The following is a 26,583-nucleotide window of genomic DNA, read 5'->3' on the forward strand; positions in this document are numbered from 1 at the left end:
GCCATGGGCCTTCCCCTCATGCATGCCGTGTTTCTGCTCTGCCCTGGCTTTCCACATTGTCCCTGGGGACCTTCTGATGCCCCTGATGAAGGCTCCTACCATATCACACGGAAAAGGATTTCAGTCATCTACTCCCTACAAGTAAGCGCTGGGATGTCTACATAAGGGACAGGTAAGATTATAAACACGCACGTCTCTCTTCCCTTCCCTTCCCTTTCCCAGTTTAATTCCACAAAGCTTTAAAAAAAAAAAAAAAAGCACTTCCATTAGGTGACTGTCAGGTTGAGAGATACCCAGTGGCTACAATGCCAAGAGGAAAATTCCAGGTCTCCCAATATCTCAACATAAATTGAAACCCAATCAAACCACAGTTCCTGCTCTCCCCTAATTATGCTGAGTCCATTCAGAATTGAACTGAAGGATGATTTTGTTTTCACAATTCAAAAAGACACTCCTGAGATGTACCAATGCTGAAGGCACAGAGAAATAGAACACCTACTGTGTGGGAGGAGTCAAGGCATTGCCCAGGCCACACAGTGGAGCAGCCGTATTCTACAGGTGCCCCCGTGCTGGGTGTGCTGGTCAACCCCGGAGCTACTTACTGTGTCAGTTATCAATTTAATGCTTCTTAGATCCTAATGCACCCTTCAATAAATGATGGAATTCCTTTAAACATTTCTCCTTTAAAGTAAGCGCAACGCTAAGCTTTCTTTAGATACAGTGCTAGAGGGACATTGCCACCTGCACCTGGAGGAAGAGGCTTCCTGCAATGTCAGGCATGGGCCAGGGGTAGGCAGTGTAGGCATGAGACCCCCCCCCCCCCCCCAGTGGAACCGGTCCAGACACAGGGGCAGAGTTTTAAATGACACTTATTTATAGATAATATCCATCCTCCCTTGAGAAGATTCGTTCTGAATTCTACCCCCAGGACTCAAATGCACAACAATAGACTAGATTTAAAAGAAAATGGAACTGTCTTGATTACTTGACCTGACGAATAATATTTCAGAATATTTTCTTGAAATCTGTATGTCTACTGACTATCACATCCATTTACTAATTTCAACAGATTCAGACAAATGATGTGTAATAGGCAAAAGAAGATCTTTACTTCAAAATAATTAATGAATTGCAAATAAATCCTCAGATCATGCTAAGAAGCTACAAGTGTCTCAATTCATCAAAATATAAACACTCATTTACTCAAGAAACAACCAACCTTGTAAATATATGTCTAAGTATGTATGTCATCATTTATTCGTTCACACAATAAATTTATTAAGCACCTATTATTTGCCAGATGGTGGGATACCTATCTAAGTAATAAAAGAGTCCCCACAAGGAATAGAGGAACAGTACTTTGTTGTCATTGTTTTAAACACACAGAGTGATATATAATTCTATACATGTGTATTACTTGGGTAATTGGGGAAAACTTACTAAATAAACTTATTTTCCTAAAGTTGTCTTTCCTTTGTGAGCCAAGAAGAGGAATGAAAGCCCAAACTAGTTAAGTCTGATGTTTGAGAGCCATAAAATAATTGTGCTTACCAGGAATACAGGATTGTTCCAACAACAGATGTGAGTTTACTGTTCTCTTGTTTTTGCTTTGCCAGGCCAAAGTCAGCTACGATTCACAAAACAAAACAATGTTAGCATTTTTCCCCCAGAATTAGCATCTTTCCTTAGACTTTGAGATTATGTATAATAGTTATTACAATTCACAACCTTCTACAGAATACCTTATGTATCAATCTTCCACACCACCACCAGCCTTAATGCATGGCATACATACAATATCCCATTATGCTATGTATTTTGACACGAGGCTTATCATTTAAAAAATACTAAAGTAAGTCTTGCTAACTGAAACATAGAACAAAGTACTAATTGAACTTCTTGTTTCACATTTCAAATTATCTTTTATAATTTCAAATTAATAGTAATATTTTGGCATATGGCAGTCATGACCTCATCTGGCCAAAAAATAAATAAGAATTAAAAATAAGGTAAGCCTGCCTGGCCGCTGTGACTCAGTGATTGAATGTCAATCTCTGAACCAGGAGACCCAGTCAGGGCGCATGCCCGGGTTGCGGGCTCAATCCCCAGTAGGGGGCATGCAGGAGGCAGCCGATCAATGATTCTCTCTCATCATTAATGTTTCTCTCTCTCTCCCTCCCGCTTCCTCTCTGAAATCAATAAAAATATACTTTTTTAAAAAATAAGGCAAACATAAGTAACCACTATGAAGATCTAAAAAAGTGAAATTAAATGGCATCTATTGGTACTAAATCACAGTAAATATGATGTTCAGAATCATCTCAAAATATTTATACATCACCAAATAATTCTGATTTTCAATTTAGAACACCAAATATTTATATTTAATATTAGCACTCAATGAACTTTTCAAGTCACCTACAGATTCTTTCCTTTTAAAAAACCACTCAACAGCTTCGGTCAAAGTGGATCTTACTTGGCAGGTGGCAGCATTTGGGGCCAACTCTGACTACGTTGGGCCCAATGAGCCACTGAGTCAGGGTCTGTGTCACCTCCAAGGCTGCAAATAAGTGCAGTGACAAGACCTGGACATGTTTCATGGCAACAAGTGATTAAAAGATGACTTCAAAGATAGTCTTCTGCCCTGGCCCGGTGGCTCAGTTGATTGTAGCATCCTCCCATCCACCAAAAGGTTGTGGGTTCAATTCCAAGTCAGGGCACATATCTAGGTTGCAGGTTCGATCCCCAGTCGGGACACATACTAGAGGCAACCAATTGAAATTTCTCTCTCATATCGATGTCTATCTCTCTCTGTCTCTCTCTCTCTCTCAAATCAATAAATATATTTTCAGGTGAGGATTTTTTAAGAAGATACAGTCTCCTATATGGAAATATATTTATACATTAAAATTAGCTACTACTTGTAAAATTTTGCACACCTAAATATGCTGGTACTACTCTGCTGCCTCATGAAGGCAAAAATCCAGGCAGCATGTTACTATAAATAACTGCAAACTAATCTTCATCTTAAAACATCTAATTCACCTATAGTGAGTGAAAGAGAGAGAAAAAAAGGAATTTTTCATTTTTCTAAAGTTTTTTTTTTCTGGTCACATTTTTAATACCTCTCATGCATCTTAAATATCGTTTGAGAATTCTGTGCTTCTTTTCTGGGAGTAAATAAACCTTCTAGCACAGAAAAGAGAAAAATAAAATATGACAAGGCTGCCCCTTAGTGGTGACATGCTTACACACACACACACACACACACACACACACACACACACACTATTTTTATAGGCTCTATGAATTGCAGCTTTATTTAAATCTCCCCAAATGTGGAAATCTTATACATTTGTTTTCAAATTAATGCTGTATGATTTTAATTTAACTGTAATTCCTCTTAAAAATAAGAGTCTTCAATGTCCATACTTATATCAATCGTGATAGACACTGAAAAACATATTTCATCACTATTTTATTTTAAATATTTTTAAATGGTAAAACAAAAATACAAAGAGCTAACAACTGAGAATAATTATTTTTAAAACTAAGAGATTATTTAGTATAAAGATCTAAAACTAAAAGGATTTCTAGAAGAAGAAACAGAGAAAGTAGAGGGGTGAAAAATAGTGAAGAAATCATGCAGAAAAATTTCCCAAAACTAAAATTTTAAGTCTCCAGATCAAGAAGTACACCTAGTTCCAGACACACTGAATGAAAAGAGACCCATCCAAAGCAGATAAAGGAAACATTCTAAAATTTTCCAAAGAAAAAAAAACAGTCCATGTATCAAGCAATGGGAATCAGAATAGCATTGAATTTCCTAACAGCAAAATCAGATGCTAGAAGATTGAAGTAACACCTTCAAATTTGGAAAGATAATGACTTTCCTTTGAGAATATTACACAGAAAGAGAAAGACACAGGATACAAGAAACAGGGACTCCAATCAGAAGAGGAGCAAATGGAAGTTCCAAGACAACGTCTGTGTAGTAGACTAAACTCAAATCTGGTCATCATTACAGCAAACAGCTACAGGAATTGGTTGCCCAGGAAAACAAAATTGAGAAAAATTGTCATGCTTGACCATGTATAAGTAGTACAAAGAGGGCTTTCATAATGTTTTCAGAAAGTTTAGAAAGAAGAGATAATATGTACAATTTTTAAAAAACCCTAGGAAAACAAATAAAAAAGAGGGTAATTATTAACTCCAAGAAAAACAGAAAGGTCTATGAGAAAGGAAAGGTAATCAACACTGAATGATTACTATACAATAATAATGTAAACCCAGAAACCCACCCTCCACCCCAGTGGGCCCCAGAAACCCACCCACGCATCCAGTCAAGTCCTCCAGAGTCAAATCCCCGCTCACCCCACACACACAGCCTCCTTCTGATCGGTTGTTATGGCGTGATGGCGTGATGACCACAGGCTTTTTATATAATAGACTAGAGGCCCAGTGCACGAAATTCATGCACTCGGCGAGGGTGGGGGGGAGTCCCTCAGCCCGGCCTGCACCCCTCAGAGTCTGGGAGCCCTCGGGGGATGTCTGACTGATAGTTGATTTGCATATTAGCCTTTTATTATATAGGATACCCCTTTGCATTTTATTTCTGTAGACTTAATGTACTATAGAATAATTACACAGTGATATATGTATAGAATTTATAAACAAGCCTACATATAATGGAAGCATATTATCAAAAAACTTTTTATTGATAGAACTAGGGGCCCGGTGCACGAAATTCGTGCACTGGGTGTGTGTGGGCGGGGGCGTGTCCCTCAGCCCAGCCTGCCCCCTCTCACATACTGGGAGCCCTCAGGCGTTGACCCCCATCACCCTCCAATCGCAGGATCGGCCCCTTGCCCAGGCCTGACGCCTCTGGCCTAGGCGTCTGGCCCGGGCAGCGGGGACCCACAGCTGCAGCGGCCCCGCGATCGTGGGCTTCGCTTTAGGCCCAGGCAAGGGGCCCCTAGCTCCTGGGACTGCCAGCTTCGACCGTGCCCAGCTCCCATCGCTGGCTCCACCCCTACTTCCTGCTATCACTGGCCAGGGCGGCAAAGGCGCCTGATTCTCCGATCATGGCTGGGGGGCAGGGCAAAGGCGGCCCCAGGGCCGCCTTTGCCCTGCCCCCCAGCTCTTAGCTCCCCCCTGGGTTTCTGATCACTGTCAGTGGCAGGGGGCTTCTTCCTGCTTTCCCTTTCGCCTCCCTGCATTGTGCCTACATATGCAAATTAACCGCCATCTTGTTGACAGTTAACTGCCAGTCTTAGTTGGCAGTTAATTTGCATATAGCCCTGATTAGCCAATGAAAAGGGTATCGTCGTACGCCAATTACCATTTTTCTCTTTTATTAGTGTTGATGTCATGATCAAAAACATATAGAGAGTTCTGATTTAGAGATGGTTCCCCACTTATCGTTGGTGAACCATTAATAGTGAATAAGAGTAACACAAGTGCTCATGAGTGAAGAAAGGCAGGAAAAAGCTAGTATATCCTTAAAGCATTAAAAAGTTAAGCTATGATTGAGAATTAACCAAGTGTTGGGGGAAAACAATTTTCTCATTTGTAAAATGTTAGCCAACATGAGGCCTATCTGCTACAGATGAAAATACTTTGGTAAAAACTGATATTGAAATATATAAATGGCTGAATTTTTTCATAGCCCTTGATAAGTACATTTGTTACCCGTATGGTACAGACCATGTTAAAATCGTTTAACAAAACAGGCTCACATGGTGGTCATAAAAGCTTGTATTGATGAAGTAACATTCTACAGAAAGAAAATACCTAGAGACCACTGGTTTGGGAATTAACTTCTCATGAATCCTAAGGGTACTTTATTCTCTCGTGTGGGCAATATACAACTCAATAGCAGCTACTAGTCACATAGGGATGTTCAACTTAAAGTTAAACAGAATTTCAGATTCACACCTCAGTCACATTAGCCACATTTCAGGTGACCAACAGTCACCTGTGGCTAGTGGCTGCTCTATAGGATAGTGCTGATGATACAGAACATCCCCATCAGCACAGTTCAGTTCCATGGGACAGCTCTGCTCCAGAATATAATTCAGAAATTCTGAAATTCAAATGTTTAAGATGTTCATACTTACTCACTGTTACTTTGTCCTTATCCCCCAACATGATGTTGTTTGGCGTCAGATCTCTATGGATGATTCTCTTCTCCTTGTGCAAGTACCGAAGAGCTAAGCACAGCTTGAAACGGCAAAGACAAAATTTTATTTCCCCAAATATACATATAACCACTGATGAATACTACACGCAGCTCTCAAATATCAGCTCGGATCTTCACCGTTTTATAGGAAAATTTAATGAAAATAAACGTGTACCTGAATAAATATTTTCCATAGTCTTTCTTCAGTAAAATGAAGTTGTTTTTCCTTCAAAGAACTGAAATGTTCTCCAAGAGGGGCACCTTCTATAAGCTCCATAACTATATACAATCTATCATCTATAGGGGGGAAAAAAACAAAAAACAAGAAAAAGACAATAGAAATTTAAGCTCAATAAAGATATTTCGGAAACACTTAGGAATTAGAATCTGAGTTTCTCAATAGGTGTGTAGCACTAAAGAGTTAGAGATGCCTTAAGATATGAATCCACTCAGCCCTGGAGGGAGTGAGAGGGTGGGGGGGGGGGGATCTTTGGACAACTCCCGGCTACAGCATTAGTTTACACCTGCAACTACTATCATTTGCTATGTACGCTGTGACATGGAATGGTTGGGAGGCCCCCAAAAGAAGGAGCTAATGATCCCAAGTCATGGAGATTCCCTGAAGAACATGTAAACCCACTTCATCTCGACAGTCTCATATTTACCCTTACATCAAGCCAGCCATTCAGAAAACTGCATTTTAAACTACCTTCCTGACTTTTACAATGGAATCACACCATGGCCTTGTAATGAGTGACAGAGGTGAAATGCCCCCAGGATAGAAATCTCTGTTATGCCCCTCAAGAACACAGAAAGCTGCGCTTCTTCTGGTTCCACCCGATGGGCACTGAAAACCTTGTAGCTAATTGTGTTCCTCTCTCTGCCGTGGATGCCAAGAAACAAAGGAGAAAATTCTACTTCCTCCTTCAAAACCAGTATGAAACTACTCCTAGTGGTATGCACTGTGTATCTTGTGTGATGTTTGGGATTTACATAGAATATGCATGTACACAATATTTACAAAAACAAAATCATACTACACGTGTTTTGCAACTTGTAGTGTTTTGTTATGTGTCAGTATACATAGATCCATGCCATTGGTTCTGTTGGTTACATTAGTATTCCACAATACAGTTGGATCATAATCATTCTCCCAATCATTATTTAATCATTCTCCCAATCATTATTTAATCATTCATATTGATAGACATTCATATTGTTTCCAATTTTTCATAATCTCAAGAAATATTTTATATGTACTAACCTTACCTCTAGCTTTATTCTTCATTTTCTCACATTTTATTTCCTTTTTATCACAATTTTCTACTCTGTTTTATCACATTTTATGTATTTTTTAATCGCTTCCATTTCTTTTTGGAGGAAGTTAGGTTGCAAAAAACATTTTGTGCTGTTTTATGCTTAAGTAAGACACGTTGTGCCACTTCAGTACAAGTTAAGAGCCAATCTAGATCTCTGTGTGATAGGATATGCATTAAATCACAGGAAATTATTCTAATATCAAGAACCAACAGCCAGGGGTGCAGGATTTACTGGAGACTTTTGGCACCAAGTTCCTCTGAGTCATCTAGGGGGAGGGAGATGGGTAAAACCATAATATGTCACAGTGCACGACAGGTCTGCTTAACAACAGCAACTGTGAAGAGGCAGCGAGGAAGCCCCAATCGTTGTCTTATATTTCTTAAATCTTCCTTCAAATGGAGGTTTACTGTGAAAGCTCACGTGTGACGTACTAAGGCTTATCAATACTTATATTACTGCAGCCAGAGGCCCTATGCTGTTTTGAACAACTGACTGTTTTGGCTGCATCTCAACATCAACCCTGTGGAAAGAGCCTGCCTGCCTGCAGCATCAGTCAGGGCTCCATCACCACCTTGTGGCAACTAATTGAACTTCAAGTAAAAGAAATCAAACTGTCAAACCTCAGAAGGAAGGTAGGGGAGGGTGGGGATAAGGGGAAGAGATCAACCAAAGGACTTGTATGCATGCATATAAGCCTAGCCAATGGACACAGACACCAGGGGGGTGAGGGCAAGAGTGTGTGTGTGGGGGGGGGGGAGGAATAGGAGGTCAATGAGGGGATAAGGACACATATGTAATACCTTAATCAATAAAGAAAAAAACCTCAAAGCCAGCCCTCTTCTAATTTATTTTGGAGGTGAAAAATGTTATCTAATTCAATAAAAACAACTTTCGATTTTTTTTCTTAAGAAAGCCACTATCCTTAAGTTTCTTTTCTACAGATCCGAAGTCATTTTTATGTGTATGAAAATAGCTGTAATAGCTATTCTGGTTTATTCATTCAGTGTCTCTCAGATGAGGGTCTAGGTACTTTATATATAACTCTTTAGGTCCCTGATTACATCACTATTCCACTCATCAAGAAAGTGATGCACAAGATTGTCAACTGTCATATAAACAGCAAAGAAAGTAAAGTAAATAGGTGATTGAACTTAATTTTTTTACATTCTAATATGCAAATATGTAACAAAGATACTTTCCCTTAATTGGAAATACCATGAAAATTCATACTTACTTTCCAGAAATGTTTTGTAATAGCGTACAACATTGGGATGATAAAGCTATAAGAAAATAAATAACAAGCATTACTACTACTTCAAAATACAAACTTTTTACATACTTCATAATTGAAAACAACAAATAAAGTGTATTTATTTTTATTTCTAAAACTAAGCATTTTAAGTTATCTAGTGGGGTGGGAGATGTGGAGAAGGGTATAGGGGGGATAAATGGTGATGGATGGAGACTTGACTTAGGGTGGTGAACCCACAATACAGTGTAGAGATGATATGTTCTAGAATTGTGCACCTGAAACCTGTATAATTTTGTTAACCAGTGTCACCCCAATAAATTCAATAAAAAGGGAAAAAATTTATCATCTAATTCAGATTTTTTTCATGATTCTTTTTATATGCTACTTACCAAACTAATCTGAAAATAGCAATCTCCTATAGCCTTATCAAATAGAATTAAACAATGATTGTGCTTATCACTTAAATTAAACTAAAACAGAATGGTGGAACTAGAAGAAACCTTAAGAAATCATTTAGACTGCCACGCCCAATACCACACACAGAATGCAGAGGGAGAAAACAAAAATGAAGCAATTCATGGTGAATACAGACCTCCTTGCTCTTTACCTCTCTTCACCACCTAGGTATTTACATTCACTGTTTGTGTCTATTTACACTATCTGTGCCCTTTTATGCTCTCCAAAATAATTAGTAGGAAACTGAAGTGAGAGTTATTAATGCTGCTAAAATTATAATAATTGACAAAAACTCCTTTCTTGACCCTGATACTTTCTTTTCTTAGGAAATGGACTAAAACAAAGTCTACCTCATCAACTAGCAAGGCCCCAGCAGGTTTTAAGCAATAGGAATCCAGGTAAGCAACCAGAACCATATTCTATACCCAGCTCACTGGCCAGGACTCCGCCCAGACTTCATTTCCAATGAAGATACTGGATCAGTTTAGGACAGAAGCCACGTTCCAGCCTGTGTTATAATGAGACAGCACACTGCTGAAGGCTAGGCTATCCTAAGCGTGAGCAAACTACTACTATATAAAGGTCAGTTATAAGTAAGCTAGTTATGATAATATTTACTATAATTTGCAAATTGGAGTAAAGCTGTAAATATCGGTGCATAAAGATCATCCTATTCATGGTGACCGCTATGTCCCGGCACAGACGCTGTGCAAACGTAACTAGTGGAGAATGAAGCACGGGCAGTGGAGGGCTCTCCACGGGCGTTATAAGAGAACAGCGTCCGAAATGAATGTACAAGGAAGGAAAGCTGACACAGAAACCCACGCGTTCTTGGGTCCCCAAAAGAAATCCCAGTTCTCTTCTGACATGTTTATTCCTTCTCCCCAAACAAACCTTCATAATGAGAGTTAATTGACGTGTTACATTATGTCAGAATATCCTGCTCACGCTAATAAATAACAGCCCATCTGGAAAAGCCATATTTTAGACTTAATAAGCCATATTTGAGGAATGTTAACAGCTTGGTTCCATTGATAAAAGTCAGGGCACTCTTAGTCATATTCTGATGCATGTACTAAGTAACCAAATATTCTACAATATAAGGAGAGAGAAATGGATATGTTCCCAATGAAAAGAGAAGGATTTTTTCATATAAGAATCACTCTGTGCTGTAAACTCTAATGTACTGCCCCCCTTATCCTGATATAAACTGCAGAACGTGTTTCTATGGTTCAATGTCAAGCCTTAGGAAAAAAAAAAAAAGCTGGCTGAAATATCACCCCCTTAATATGAATTATTTTAAACAGTAGATCTTAGCCTGGAGAAGAATAGCATAAAAACTTTACTTTCTTTTGAAGGCATTTATGTAAGGGAAATACCTTCATAAACAAGAAAAAATATTTACCTGCTCTTTAATTATGGTTAATTCAGAAACAATATTCTTCACACTGCTGTCTCGATCTGTTTTATCCTTTCCAAAGGCTGGGTTATGTAAATTGACTTCTTTCATTGCTAAGAGATTTTGACCACTACGCTTCCTAACCTAACAAGACAAAAATAAAAAAATAAAAAAAATGAGGTGGAGGTAGAAAGGGGAGGAAAGACATACATTAATAAGATCACATGATTAAAGCAAGTCATTTACATAAGTCCTGGAACTTTTCAAATTTTTTCTGTATTTACACTAAGCTCAGCTCAAACACTGGTATCTCCCGGGTCAATCTGCAATACTGCATAGGATTTTACTACGTCAATACAGAAACACTGGTGTGAATTAAGAGAATGTGCCATGCATGGGGACAAGCCATTGTGACTATTTTTTATGAGAGATTAATGATGGCTTTTCTCTTCAAAAATCACTAATCAATTTCTAAGGCTGAAAGTTAAGATAAGACAACACTGATGCAACTATATGGTGGACAAAAACAATCATTCTAATTTTTATATCTATTTTCACTACTTTTCAATGAGGGGGCTCCAACTCAACTGAGTGTGGGTGTGCACGTGGGACATAATGGTGTGCTTGGGGACATAAGAAAGGTTGTTCTCCAAGGGCAAAGTCACCTTGTAAACACAGCCAAAAGCTCCACTTCCAAGATGATCCAAAATTGCGTAGTTGCCTATATATTTCGAAGGAGCTTTATTCTGATTAATACTTTCAATATTTTCAGCAATTTGCATCAGTTCATCCTCCTAACCAAAAACATAAATAAAAAGAAAGTGGTTGCTCTGATAAATTCCATCCTGACCACATAGCAGCCTGCCAAATTTTAAACTCACAACTTACCACTAATAAATTCAACTTTGAGACCAATTCTTCATAAGCACTGATATCACGCACATAATGTCCTATGTCAATGAAGATCTCAAACAAGTCGGTGGGAAAAAGTCTACAGGGGAAAAACACACACGCACACTGTTGCTCATTCCTTCCATGTTGGATCCAGCTCATTCACAGATTACTTAAAAACACTTCACTTCCTTAAGTTATGGACCAAGTAGGAGGAAATACCAGCTTATCTCACAAAAGTGAATTATAGCCACAGCTCGTAAAGGTAAGGAAAACCAATGGAAAGTTTAGAGATCTGCTGTACAGTATTTTGCTATGGTCAACAGCACTGTATTGTACCATTAAACATTAGTTAAGAGGGTATATCTCATGTTATGTGTTCTTTACTACAATAAAAATAAATAAATATGATACAGATTATAGAAATACCTTATTTGTAAGATATTTGGGGGTCTAGGTATTAAACGTGTTACAAAGGGATGTTTACTGGATGTTTATTGAGTGCTGGGCATTTTCATAAATGCTATTAGATTCAGTCCTCATATGAGCCCTAGGAGGTAAATATTAACCCAATTTTTTAATGTCTTATGAAGATAAAATAAAAATACAGGTAAATGAGGAAAAAAATTGAGAGATTTACCATAATTTCCAAGATATTGGATAAAGGGTTTATTACAATCTTTATATCCACTCAAAATGAATGATTTGGGGCCTTGAAATTAAAGATTTTAATAAATGAATAATTTCCTTTCCTTCGCCCCCTCTAAATTCAAGCACCATATAAATAGAATAACAACATAAAATGCTCCATGCTTCTAAGCAAACAATATTGCATTAACTCAAGCTTTTCTTTCCAGTCTGCCTTATCAATAACCTTCCTGTAAGATCTTGGGCCTGTGATGTTGACTAACCTGCCCAGCTAAGTGGCATGCAGACCACACCTGTAGGGAACCAGGGTCTGCTTCCCCAGGCGGTGACTTTGGTCGTGCTCACCAGCACAGCCTCCGACCCAAACACATCAGCCTCCTTCCCTTCCCATAAACCCCTACCCTCTGGCAGACATCCAGGCAAACCCTCTTCTTTCTGCAAGAGGAAATAACTACCTCAACTGGAACTTATGAATGGGCTAAACCCAAGCACAGGTTTTAATGCCATCCATTTAAAATGTTCAGGTCTAAACAAAGAGAGAGAAACTAAAACGACAGCAGCCACATGTCATTAAGGAGAGTTGGACTGATATCATGATTCATGCTCTTCCGTCATGTTGTTCATTTTCAATGTTAAGATATCCCTGGGGTAGCTCAGCTTTCTCTGTGGATACTCCGAAGCCTGGAGCCCCGGGTTCTGCATTCTGACTCATCTTCCCTTGCTGTCTGCATCTAAGGCAGCTACGTGGAGACAGGTCAGTCTTGGGAGGGCTGGTCGCTTACATTTCTCGAAGCTCCTACCTTTTGAAGAGCGGCCTGTTTCTTTCCATGCTGAAGAGAAACCTCAAGGCTCTGAAAGCATAACACTGGAAAAGACAAGGACGTGTGATTCTCCAAAGGCAGCTCCAGAAATGGAAGAAAACCTTGCAGGCTAAACTATCAGGAGGTAAACGTTAAAGTGGTTTTATGAGTGCGGCTGATCTACGTGGGAGCCAATGCTTGTTTTGAAAGAGCATTTATGTCGCAGAAATGCTAAGGATCTCGGCCTGGGTTCACTCGGGACTTGGCACGCATTCCTTTCTAGAAAGTACCAAGTGAGCACAGAGACAAGAAAATCCCTCCGCTGGGAAAGCCAGGCGTCCAAGGAGCTCCGGAGCGCGGGGTTGGTTTGGTTTCCAGCCTGCCACGCATGCCTCCGTGTTTACATGGGCTCCGTGAGAAAATAAACACGAGCCACGATGACACACAGAAAGAGCCGCGGGCACACTGGACTCGGACTTGACAAATTGGTCTCTTGGGTCAAGAGTCTTCAGCGTTCCCCGAATAGACCGATCTACAGCCGCTCCTGTGAACACTCACAGAGGCCTGCGAGACTGGCCTGGAGAAAAAGAAACATCTGACATCTGGCAGCGCCGAGAAATGAAAAGACAGCCTCCAGCCTGCGTCTGCACCCGCACCACAGGCCGCCCCTGGGGTGACACGGGTCTGCTTGAGTCTGAAATCGTTTCAGAAAATCAGTGATCTGAATGCAGTGGAAGGTTCACACACACACAGCTGCCCAGGGGAGCCGGACGGGTGAAAAAATGACCTACCAGAGCCGTGAGGGTCATGGCGACTGAGAGAGTGGAGAACACGTGTGTTCCTCGAAAGCCATTTCAATGTGACTTTTAAAAACCCTCTCCTGTTTCACAAAACGCGTCGACAGGATGGGTTTGACTGTGTCTGTGCTTGTTACGTCCATGCTCTAACTCCAGGGAATTCTGTTAGCAGTCACTCCCCCCAAAACACGCATTGTCCTGGGCCAGGGCTGCGCATCTGCAGGCACTGAGAACATTCAGTCCCACACCCTGTGTCCTCCTTCCTAGCTCTGCAAAAGCTGTGGCTGCCGGCCCTGAGACCACCGAAGGCTCTCTGCTAGGTTTGCCCACCATTCTGGGAAATAGCTCTTCAGTCAGATTGGAGGCAAAGGAGGTTTCATACTTTTCTAAATGACTGGGAGAAAAGGATGAGCTGCAGCTACCATAAAGGCTTATTTAAACTCTGACTTTATCACTCCAGTGTCTTCAAGCGACCCCTGATGCCCACTCCTCAAAAAAGCACACAGGAGTCCAACCGGCTTGGCTCAGTGGTTGAGTGTCGACCTATGAACCAGGAGGTCATGGTTTCCAGTCAGGGCGCATGCCTGGGTTGCAGACTCAATCCCCATTGTGGGGTGTGCTGGAATCAGACGATCAATGATTCTCTCTCATCATTGATGTTTCTATCTCTCTCTCCCTCTCCCTTTCTCTCTGAAATCAATATATATACTTTTTTTTAAAGCACACAATACCTCACATAATATGTCCCCATCTTATCTATGAGGCCTCACCTCCAGAAGTACCCTCTCCCTCAACTACATACCCAGCTTCACTGAGCAGCCTCAGCACTGAACTGGAAGCTGCCAGGCTCCCACACTTTGCACATACTGTTCCCTCTATGTGGATGCCCTTCCACCCTGTAGCAGATGCTATTGGTGCCCCACTCATACCCCTGCATCTATCTGGCAAATCTTTCCTCAACCATCGAGATCCCTTTACAGCAGTGGTTCTCAACCTTCTGGCCCTTTAAATACAGTTCCTCATGTTGTGACCCAACCATAAAATTATTTTCATTGCTACTTCGTAACTGTAATGTTGCTACTGTTATGAATCGTAATGTAAATATCTGATATGCAGGATGGTCTCAGGCGACCCTGTGAAAGGGTCGTTCGACCGCCAAAGCGGTCGCGACCCACAGGTTGAGAACCGCTGCTTTACAGGCTTTCCTTCGTAAAGGTGAAATGTTAGTGACTGGGGTCCATGCTTGATTTTCAACTTATTATTTTCTGCTACTCAAGCAATACATGTTCTTTAAAAATAGAACTAACTGATAAGCAAAGAAATGTCTAAATAAAATCACCTAATTCCCTTCCGCAGGCAAAGTAAAGTAAGCCTTTTACTTTAACAGCATTTGCTTCCACGCCAGCCTCCCTCACCAGGTATTTTCCCGCCCAGTCAGTGCAGGGACCAGCCCTAAGCCAAAAAATCATAGATTAGATTATCAGAGTTTCCCCACATTTCAGTAACTTGATATTGAAGAGCAACAGAGATGTTTGTTACCTGTAGTAGATTAGTTTTTACTGCATTCTTTTGTTTGTTCGGTAAAATCAATTTTGCTATGGTATACACACCATTCTCCTGGAAGAATAAAGGGGCATGTGGTCAGGGACCAGGGACAATGCCACCGAGACACACAAGCATAAAGAAGCAACTGAACAGCCGAAACCGGTTTGGCTCGGTGGATAGAGCGTCGGTCCCAGGTTCCATTCCGGTCAAGGGCATGTACCTGGGTTGCGGGCACATCCCCAGTGGGAGATATGCAGGAGGCAGCTGATCGATGTTTCTCTCTCATCGATGTTTCTAACTATCTCTCTCCCTTCCTCTCTGTAAAAAATCAATAAAATATATTTTTTTTAAAAAAGAAGCAACTGAACAATCCCCCAAACTGATGTCATGTTATCGTTAGTATAATCTGGGAGCTTCAAGTAAAATATGACAGGACAATACTAAAAGTGTCAGTGTATCTTTTACATACCAAAGACTACAACCACAACCTTAAAACTTCAATTGTCTTTAAAGATTATAAATAATAAAGTATATCAATCTAATACTTTATAAAATACTTTAGAGTAGTAAGGTACTTAAATATCTCTTTAATCTGTATATACTGCCTTTTAAATATCTAATTATGAAAGGTAATTTCTCCTTTTATAGTTTTTTAATAAAGTAATATATCTGTTAATTATTATGGAAAAATAAAAGAAACAAGAATAATAATTGTCAGGGATTGTGAATAAACACATTTTTACATTTAAAAAATAAAAAAAGAGAACAAAATGGACATTATTCATGAAAACACAGTTAACATCTTTCTAAACTTCTGTTCTTTTTAAGCCAAGCAAGTTAAAAGGAGGACAAGAATAAAAATGGAATTCTATAAGTTAAATAAGACATATTAAAAGATTTTAAAACCATGTGATGGGATCCCCAAAGCTACGTTCTGGGACACAGAGCTGGACTGGCCCAGGGAGCCCCCCTCCTCGCCCCCCTCCCGGGCAGCGGCACACGTACCTGAACCACCTGGTGGGCGTTGGTGTCATTGAGCACCAGCTCAGTGAGGGCCGCACAGCAGGCTGGAACGAGAACCGCCAAGGTCAGGTCTCATTGCTGTGACTGCGGGACCGCATGGCACGTCACCATCTAACTCCAGGGAGTCTGTCAGCAGTCAGCCCCAGAACACACACCTTCCTCAGGCCCGGCTCCTGGGGAAGGGGACTCTCCTCTGTATGTAATGTGTGCGCACGTACAGCCCACAGAAGCCTTTTAGTGCACTTACTGTGCACCAAGAGGCAGAGACGGGATCTGTCTGGTTCACTGGAATCCCCAGTGCCAACATGTGCCTGCCATTGCTCAATAAATATGCCCAAACTGGTTGAATGAATGAGGTCTTTAAGAATATTACCCAAACTGATCCTTATAATCAGAGTATGCGCAATGATTACCAGTTTTACTGATGAGAAAACCGAGGTTATGAGCCTAGGCCACAGAACTATTAAGTGGAAGGGGCCAGGGGTCCGAACCCAGCCTTCCCAGTAACAAAGCTAACATCCGCTCTCTTTCCGTCTGACCTTTCTGTTGACCTCTTGGTGTGTGTAGGACATGGAAGGGGGAGGAAAGTTTGTGTTGTCATGAACCTGCAAGTCCAACACTGGTACCAACAGGTTTCGAACATCCACATGGATTTAATTTCACTTTTTTTAAAACTTATAAATTATGCCTAATTAATACTATCATCCTAACTTTATAAAGAGAATAAATAAGCCCTAGCCAGTTTGGCTCAGTGGATAGAGCGTCAGCCTGTGGACGGAAGGGTACTGGGGTCAATTCTTGTCAAGGGCACATACCTCATTTTCAGGCTCCTCCCTGGCCTGGGCCCTGGTTGGGGCTCATGCAGGAGACAACCAATCAACGTGTTTCTCTCACATGGATATTTCTCTCTGTCTTTCCCTCTCTCTTCTACTCTCTTTAAAAATCAATGAAAGAAGATCCTTGGGTGAGGATTTAAAAAAATAATAATAAATAAAAAATAAAGAGAATAATCAGACAATAAATATTAAACAGTACCCAATAGTAAAACATAACAATATGCTATAAATACCTGCTTGAAGAGAGAAAGTATTTTCTTGTATTTCCCGAGGGCTCAAGTCTTCTGACAAATGGAGCTGCTGGATGCGGCCTGCCGCATTCGCACTGGACAGGCTTCCGATGGAAGAGCGGTCAGAAACAAAATTCCTATCTCTGGAAGAGAAAAGTTAGTGCACAGATCAGTTTAACAACTCTCCTTCCTCGTCAGTGCTTTCTGAGTCCTGTTGAAGAAATCTTTGCAAAAACAGAGTGAGAACAAGAGCGAGAGTGAGAGCGAGAGCGAGGGAGAGAGAGAGAGAGAGAGAAGTGGGGGAGGGAGGGAAGAAAAAAGGGAGGGAGGGAGGGAGGGAGGAAGGGAGAAAGGAAGGAAGGAAGGAAGGAAGGAAGGAAGGAAGGAAGGAAGGAAGGAAGGAAGGAAGGAAGGGGCCTCTCCCAGGTCATGAAGTTTTCTTCTGTTATCTTTATTGTTTCACCTTCCAATCCACCTAGAATTGTTTTCTTGTATATGGTGTGAGGTAGGAGTCATTTCTTTCTTACATTCCACCTTTTCTTTCTCTTTCTTTTTTTTTTTCTTTCTTTCTCTAAGAATATGATTACTGAACTGACTGAAAAGACTGTCCTTTACCACTGTTCCCTTTGGCAACTTTTGATTTTGAACTCTATTCTGCTGCAGTCGATTCACCTGAATGCATCTGAGTCTTCATCATGTGCCCTCTTTTTCCATGAAATTCCAATCTTCATTTATTTTAGAAAAGTTCTTTTGTATTATATCTTTGAAATTTTTTATTCCTTTTGTTTTATTCTCTAATTCAGGAATGTCAATCAACCCTACATTGACACCCCCTCTTTTGCTGGACAAATCTTTCATTCTCTAATTGCTCTTATTCCTTTGTCTTTCTCCTCTGCATTGTGTGTAATTTTTTTCAAGCTTGCTCATCCTTTTCCTAATTCCAGTTTCTAGTGAATTTAGCAGTTTTGTGTAAGTTATTCAATCTTTGTCTTCTTTCCTAGCTCGAAACCTCTCTCTTCCCCTTTCTATTATCCTCTCCTCTCATCTTTAATCTCATTTCCTAAACTTCCTGTGCTGTTTAACATCTTTGATAAAATAAAACATTTGTTTTTCTGTTTATGTAATGCAACATCTTCCACAATAGAGTCTTTATGTCTTTTATCTGCTTTGTTCCCTTTTGTTTTATGTGGCACCATATTTTTTCATTTGTTTATTTTTTGACAGCATCTGCCTGGATTTCTGTGCCTAAATATAATGTGGATAGAGTCTCCCTCATCATCTGGATCCACTGGTGACTGCAGGTGAATGGGGATGAACAGGCTCCCTGGAAACTGCCCTGACAACAACACCTGTTCATACTCAAGCCAGCAGAAAACCTGGCAACCTCCACACCTCGAACCAGCTCGAGGCAGCACAGGAGCAGGCACAGGCTCTGAAAGGATATTGTTTATCCAGGTGGGGTAATAAATTCTCCCAGAGCACTGAGACATATTTCACATAGAAAAAGTGTTGACATCTTTCATCTTCCCAGAAGAGTATTCTAACATTGCACCATATAAATGGACTGGGAAAAATGCCTCGTTAGACGTGAAATAACTCTTTTCTCTCAAGGATAGTTATGGCTTGAGCCAACGAGGAAATATGGTTCCTTGAGTTAAACTCAGTTCTATGTGGTAAAAGGATAGGTTTTTGTCTTTGAAGTATTGCTTAACTATTATAGAATTTAATTTCATCATCACAAAAATAACTTTCCCCGATGAAGTAACCCATAGCTGTTGTAATAATCATATTGACAAGTAATAATAACCACTATCGACATCACCATCATCATCCTATAAACTAAAGCAGAAACAAAAGTTTCTCAAATGTAATTATGTTGACCAAGGGATTAGCTTATTATGCCATAGTACTAATGAAAGATTTATAATTTGTTCTTTAAAGTATTTGAGATCTTTATGTGATATTCAGGAAAACAGGTAAGTTGTCTACATTTTTTTTGTATTGGTAATGACAGAAATCGCTAACAAAGCTACAGTTCTTATCTCTACAGTCTGTTCTTATGCTTTGGAATGTTCCCTCAGGAAAAAAAAAAAAAAAAGAACTGATAACATGTAATTCTGCAATATTCCTAGAGGCATTACAAACACAAAGTCTGAAGAATATTGATTTGATAATATCTAGTCATATTAAAATTGACAGGTCACTCTGCTTTTATTAGCATGGGCTTTATTTATATGCCACTGATCACAATGTGAGCCCTTTCAGCAGGCATATTTCTTTGCAACTTTGATTCACCGCCTATAGCATTGAATTATGCTTTATAATAATTCTAGGTAATAGAACCTTCCCATTGATGGTACCAAAAGATGTTGTTATTCAACATTTCCATATATCTACTACATGTAATATAGTAGTTATTACAACATCAAGAGAATTTCAGTTTGAAATGATTTTAACAAACTCATGCTCATGGCTTTGAATGCCATTGGAATTCTGCTTTTAAAAGACAGATAATAAGGGTCAACCCACCTAGGGCACCACACTGAAGATTAGAGAGAAAAGAAGAGTAATTGGACCAGGGTCAGAACCATGGCGATCATTTGATTAACAATATTTTCTCCTATTTTAACTAAATATTCTACATCTTTTCCTTAAATGTAGGCTTTGCTTTCTCTTTGTAGGTGAATGACATATAGGCACACACAGACATCTTACTAAAATAGTCATTATTGTACTTGTTGGGATTACAACGGGCATATACTGATTCAAGGAAAAGGTGGCAAGACAAATGTTTTCAAATTTGGGTTATTGAGTTTCCATTCAACCTATATTTGCAGCCAGATGGCCTCCTAGCTGCCTGGCACCATACTGGGGGCTGGTAATGTAACGATAAACACTTCAGGGCTCCCAAGGAGCTGAAAAGGCAGATGCCCCCACATGGATTTAGAGCGTGTTTGACTGCAAAGCATGAATGAGAGACCAGGAGGGAGCGAGCTGAGCACGTTTCCAATCTGCAATCAGTGACTAGGGCAGCCGTGGGCAAACTACGGCCCGCGGGCCGAATCCGGCCCGTTTGAAATGAATAAAACTATTGAAAAAAAAGACCGTACCCTTTTATGTAATGATGTTTACTTTGAATTTATATTAGTTCACACAAACACTCCATCCATGCTTTTGTTCCGGCCCTCCGGTCCAGTTTAAGAACCCATTGTGGCCCTCGAGTCAAAAAGTTTGCCCACCCCTGGACTAGGGCAAAGTGGGCCAATGCCCACCCTCACTCACCCTCGTAAAATATGAAGCAGCTGCTTGATGCCTCCCCAAATGCGGATTTCCACACTGGTCTCGGGGTCCTCGCAAACCTGCACCAGGATCCAGACCACGCTCCAGAGCAGCTTCAGGTGGTCGGAGTGGAGCAGGCTGAGGAGGACGGGGATCCCTTCGTAGAGCTTCACCTGCTCCTTCACCTGCGGCTCCGCACAGAGGAGGCGCAGCAGCTCCGCGGTCAGCCTGAGGAGCAGGCGGTGAGGATGAGAGTCAGGCAGTAGTGGGTCATTGACTACATCTAGACTAGAGCTATCATCACTGCATGAAGGATACGTCTAAGGTTTTCTAAATCACAGGCCAACATACATTTTCTGTGAAGGGCTGGGCCACAGCCAAATGTTTTCAGCTTTGCTGGCATATAGGCTGTCACAACTACCCAGTCATGCCAAAATGTGCAAAAGCAGCCATAGACAACCCATACAAAGAAATGGGGCCTGGCGGTGTCTCAATAAATCTTTATTTACAAAATAGGCAGGGGGCCAACTTTAGCTTTCAGGTCATGGTCTGCTGACTGCTGTTCTAAGTCATATTCTCATTGTATCCCCATTGGCCTGGCTAAAAAACTTCTAGCCAGCAAATCGGTGTCAGATACATACAATGGGACCTGTATTGTGCTCAAGACACAAGAAATATAAGCTTTATCCTGGTCTTCAGCAACTTACTATGTGGTTGCAAAAACAAGACATTAATACCAAATGGCAAAAACACTGTAATACAGGAGAATTAGCCAAGTCTTTAAAGATAGTTCCACAGGTACTCACCCCACTGTGTCTAAACTCAAAGACATTATCCTCCTCCCAAAATCGGCTCTTCCTCTTTTGTCCCTGATCTTGATTCATGACACCATAGAAGAGTGGAAATCATCTCAACCTGCCACTGCCAATCAAGAGCCTTCAGTGCCCCTGTTTCCTGGGCAACTGCTGGGATCAAGTCTCTTGTAAGTCGTGCAGCTAGCTAAACCCGCAGCGCCTCCCATTCTTGTAATATTTGATTATGCTCCAGGTATAAGCCCCTCTGTCATCTACATCTCCAGTATTCTCATCCCCTTCAAAATTCTTTTCCCCTGAGGCAATTTTCCATAGCTCCTCTCCCTCCTCACTTTCATGCTGTGACATTCGGAACATATGTTCTTTGGTAAAAAGTGTTCTTTACCTCTCAGACTTTCTACATAGCACATTCCTTCCTTGTTCTACGTGGATCTTGTGCAGCTGTATTCCCCACCCCACGGCCCCCACACACTGCCTTCAGAGTAATCTTCCCCCCAAATAAACCTGATCCTTCTTAAAATCTTTCTGTGAGCCCTCTTGCTATTCATGATAAAAACAAAAACTACACTCCTTCTTTAGCACAAAGAGCCCATCATGACCTGACTAATGATGTTTTATTGCCTTGGCCATAAAATATGGACATTAATGGGGTTATTGTGCAGCTCAGAAGAGTGAACACACAGAAGGATTTAGAGCAGGGCCTAACCAAAATTAGCTGTGTTTTTAATGTGTCATTAATACTGTCTAGTCTAGGTTTCTGGCACTTTCCCTCCTGCATTCTTGGCTCCAGCTGTGCCCGACCATGCAAGATCCTCTAACACATGCCATTTCAAGTGGGAGCATATTCTGTTTCCACTCGCTCTCTCCCTCTGCCTCGATCACTTCTCCTGCCCTTGGGAAGCCGCGTGCCTCCTCGGAGGTTCTGCTCTATGCTCCAGCGCACCAGGGACCACACCACGGACCTCACCACTGACGGTGCTGTGGCAAAATCCCTGGTGTGCGTGCCTGTCCTCCTCTCCTACACTATTCACTCGTATCTTATTCATCCGTGGTTCGCTAACACTTGTGCGGAGGCTGTTAGTTGGGTGAATGAGTTCAGATAGCCAAGTCTTTAAGGATAGTTTGTAAAAGAAAGATAAAATGGCTGCGGACAGAAGGAAAGTAGGGGAGGGCGGGGATAAGGGGAAGAGATCAACCGAAGGACTTGTATACATGTATATAAGCCAAACCAATGGACATGGGCAACAGGGGGATGGGAGCATGAGTTTGTGTGTGGGGGGGAGGTTGGGGGTTAATGGGGGGGATGAGGACACATTTGTAATACCTTAACTAATAATAATAATAATAATAATAAAAAGATAAAATGGCCCTGGCTGGTTTGGCTTAGTGGATGGAGCGTTGGCCTGTGGACTGAGGGGTCCCGGGTTCGATTCCGGTCGAGGGCGCGTGCCCGGGTTGTGGGCTCATTCCCCGGTGGGAGGGCTTGCAGGAGGCAGCCGATCAATGATTCTCATCATTGGTGTTTCTCTCTCTCTTTCCCTCTCCCTTCCTCTCTGAAATCAATAAAAATATATTTTAAAAAATGATAAAATGGCTTTAAAGAAAATCTAGGGGGGGGTTTACTATGAATTTAAGTGTCAGAGTTCTATTACTTGACTTTCTGTTATCTATTTTGCCTCTTTAGAAAATTATTTACTTGACTACATATCAAATGATGTTGGCTGCAACTCTATTTAAAGACAAACTAATAACTATCTGTATATAGTAATTCTTTAGAGCAATATGTAGTTCAAGTGAATGATTTAATTTTACACTAGTTTCTGTTTTGAGTTATAAAAACAGGAGGTCAGGAAACAGGCCAGTACCTGTCTTAATTTATTTTACTGGCCTTCAGCAAAATAGATTTAAGCAATTAATCATTTCTTCAACACACAATCTGAAATTACTAAAAATAGAGCCATGTCAGATTTTCTTTCCTTAAAGAGACAAGATGTAAATAAATGCAATAAGAAATATATTAAAGATGTGATCATAAGATTTATACAATTTGATTCTATGCCCAGATCTAGAAGTAATATAAGACTAAAGAAAGATAAATCAATACACCACTTTGCCCTACTTACTTCATATAAACTTAAATAGAAAACAAATGCAAAGCTGACTCATGATATTCAGTTAATAATGTAAAAAACATGAGATAATAAAAAAAAATAACCATTTTCATCAAATATAAGACATTGCCTTTTTCCCTGTGAACAGTCCTACCTTTTGGAAAGTAAGTCATATTCATGTAAAATCATCAGCAGATTTTCTACAACGTTGAGTTCACTTATCTTCTCCCTACATTCTGGACTACAAATTGAAAACTATTAGTAACTACTAAAAACATGGTTTACCATATTCATTTATTTAATATCCCAGCTCTCATGTTATCTCAAGAGGAAAACAAAATGCATTATAACTCCATGGGACAGGGCTGCATCAAATTCCAACATTCAATTAACATTATAGGTCATAAATCTGTTTAATAATAGTATGATGATAACTTAATTCCTTTTCTGCAAAGGGAATCATGCTGTTCACCAAAAAAGTAATGGTCAGTACTATTCACAAGAGCTAAAATATGTAAATGAACTATTTGTCCTTTGACAGATGAATGAATAAGGCAAATGTGATATAGATGATTGAATATTATTCAGCCATGAAAATAAGAAACATGGATGGACATGGAGGGCATTACACTAAGTGAAAGAAGACAAGAAGAGAAAGGCAAATACTGTATGTGGAATCTAAAAATAGCATCAAAACAAAAAAAATGCTGATTAAGTAGAAACAGAGAATAGAATGGTGGGTGGGTACCAGGGTCTGGGAAGAGGAGGAAATGGGAATATATAGGTTAAAGTAAAGGTATAAACTTGCAGTTATAAGAAGAATGAATCCTGAGGATCTAATGGTGACTACAGGTACTAATATGGCATTGTATACTTGAAAGTTGCTGAGAGCAGATCTGTGTTCTTATCACACACACAGAGTTAACTATGTGAGGTGATAGATGTATTAATTACGTTGACCTTGGTCATAATTCCACAATGTATATAAATCATCATGTTGTACACTTTAAATACATACAATTACTAGTACAATTATATTTCAACTGTTTCCTATAAAGTTGGAGAAAAAACTCAAAGAGCAAAAAAAAAGCAATGATTCACTTATTGGCATAAAATATACTTTAGCTCTTTTATTTTAAGTAATCACATCTATAAGAGGACAGGTTATTTAGGTTTTTTTAAGGGTAAAATTGTTTGAAAATGTTGTAGATGTCAAAATAAGTACACAGGAAAGAATGGAAAAAAAGGTTAGGGAAATTTAATTGTCAAAGAAATACTGTAGTAATTTTGAAAGTAGACGTAACTAAACATTGAATGAAAGACTAGGTAAATATTTCTGGTTAGGGGGAAAAAAGAAAGAAAAATTTAAACTGTGATTTGCCTTTCCAACAGCTTAAAATTTAAAATTATGCTTTTCTATACAAAATCCTCTTAAATATATACGTTAATGGAATGCCATGCTTATTTTTCTGAGTAGGTAGCAAAGTAACTAGAGAAACTAATCTATTTGGTATCTCTGCCACTAAATTGCTACAGTAGTAGAACTGGACAGTACATCAAAATACACTTACCTTTCAGCCAAACTAGCTAGAGCCAGAAGGGCACCCAATAGAACACTGGTGTCTCGGGCACCGAGTAAATTTACTAATGTCTGAAAAAATGAAGTAAAAGAAAGTTTAATTGCTTAAGTACCACACGCTTCTTAAACAGTATGTTTCCATGTAAAGATCATAAAGGCTTAACCTCAGAGGGAGTTCTGTTAAACCAGTGGTTCTCCACCTTGGCTGCACATTAGAATCACCTGGGAATCTTTGTAAAATCCTGATTTCTGCGCCTCATCATTAGTAACAAAGAAACAGAACTTCTGGAGGATGAGGCCCAGAAATCAGGATTTTACAAAGATTCCCAGGTGATTCTAATGTGCAGCCAAGGTTGAGAACCACTGCTCTAGCACCTTGTAGCCATTCCTTGCCCAGGACAGAAAGGAAAAGGGGCCAAGCCACATGGCCAGCCTGGTTCTCACACTTCCCTCTATTTCTTGTCTTTTCAAGACAAGAGCTGTGATCTAAAAGTCTTCCCTCTAGTGCCACATGGAATGTATTTCTATGAATATACACATTGCATATGTTAATTTGTAAGCACGCACCTAGGATCATGGCTTTGCAACATTTAAATTAAGTAATAAACTTAGCTGGTATTAAGTGATATTGGGGGGGGGGCAGATTTCAGAAACCCCTGATTTGCTCCTTGGGCTGATAGAGAATATGAGAGGGTTAGCGGAGATTTATAAATTGAGACTCGGTTAGCAGATCTCAGTTATAATGACATAGAACTTGACCGCAGGGCTCTGAACCCCACGCAGCATGAGCCATTGCCACGTGGAGCTAAGTCTTGGCTTTCCAGGACCACTCACCTTGTGGGCCCCGCTTGTGGTGACCCATTCTCTTTGGTCTTTGACAGCAGCAAGCTTTTGGAAAATATCTATAAAAGAAAGGAAATAACTCAAAGAGGGAATTTGGAACTTAAGGAGGGTGGTACTCCTAGCACCTCACGCCTGAAGCATTGACGGGCAAGCAGAGAAAGGGCAATGGGAAAGGAGATAGCACAGAAGGAACGATGGAGAAAGGAGGAACTGGGTGATATGTGGTTGTTTTTTAATTCAAGAACTACCTCTCAAGCTCAGCTAGTATTTATTGTATAACACTATTACCTAATGAAATAAGGGAGGTAGCAAAAAGGCAAAGCTTTCCTTCCACCTAAAGTTAAATGAGTTTCTTAACATCGTTATAAGTCCACAGTGAAACCTGTCTTTCCAAGGCCCTCCCCATAAAGATGTCAGCTTGACAAAGAGGAGAGGGAGGCCAGCAGATGTGACGGGCCCAGCAGGAGTCCTCGGCTGAGGGAAGCGGTTGTTCTCAAAAAGCCTTCCTGATGCTCGGGGCTCACCACCTACACTTCTCTCCCTGTAACTGAATCAGGGTGCTGTCCAGTAAACAGACACGG

The 26,583-nt window shown here is 40.3% G+C and overlaps 1 protein-coding gene across 1 annotated transcript in view; it reads right to left on the reverse strand.

Moving 5' to 3' along the window:
- NEK10 (NIMA related kinase 10) overlaps positions 1-26,583 on the reverse strand; it is a 147,070-nt gene that overhangs the window by 71,960 nt on the left and 48,527 nt on the right. Inside the window, exons 9-23 of the mRNA XM_059664119.1 lie at positions 25,994-26,061; positions 25,152-25,231; positions 23,735-23,821; positions 20,661-20,885; positions 17,382-17,521; positions 16,295-16,356; positions 15,284-15,361; positions 12,948-13,012; positions 11,497-11,599; positions 11,274-11,402; positions 10,615-10,752; positions 8,736-8,781; positions 6,357-6,478; positions 6,120-6,222; positions 1,552-1,627 (exon numbers count right to left, since the gene is read on the reverse strand). Coding sequence (XP_059520102.1) covers positions 1,552-1,627; positions 6,120-6,222; positions 6,357-6,478; positions 8,736-8,781; positions 10,615-10,752; positions 11,274-11,402; positions 11,497-11,599; positions 12,948-13,012; positions 15,284-15,361; positions 16,295-16,356; positions 17,382-17,521; positions 20,661-20,885; positions 23,735-23,821; positions 25,152-25,231; positions 25,994-26,061 — 1,522 coding nt within the window. The remainder of the gene's footprint in view (positions 1-1,551; positions 1,628-6,119; positions 6,223-6,356; positions 6,479-8,735; positions 8,782-10,614; positions 10,753-11,273; positions 11,403-11,496; positions 11,600-12,947; positions 13,013-15,283; positions 15,362-16,294; positions 16,357-17,381; positions 17,522-20,660; positions 20,886-23,734; positions 23,822-25,151; positions 25,232-25,993; positions 26,062-26,583) is intronic.

The sequence above is a fragment of the Myotis daubentonii genome, chromosome 14, assembly GCF_963259705.1.
Source record: "Myotis daubentonii chromosome 14, mMyoDau2.1, whole genome shotgun sequence".
Classification (NCBI taxonomy): domain Eukaryota; kingdom Metazoa; phylum Chordata; class Mammalia; order Chiroptera; family Vespertilionidae; genus Myotis; species Myotis daubentonii.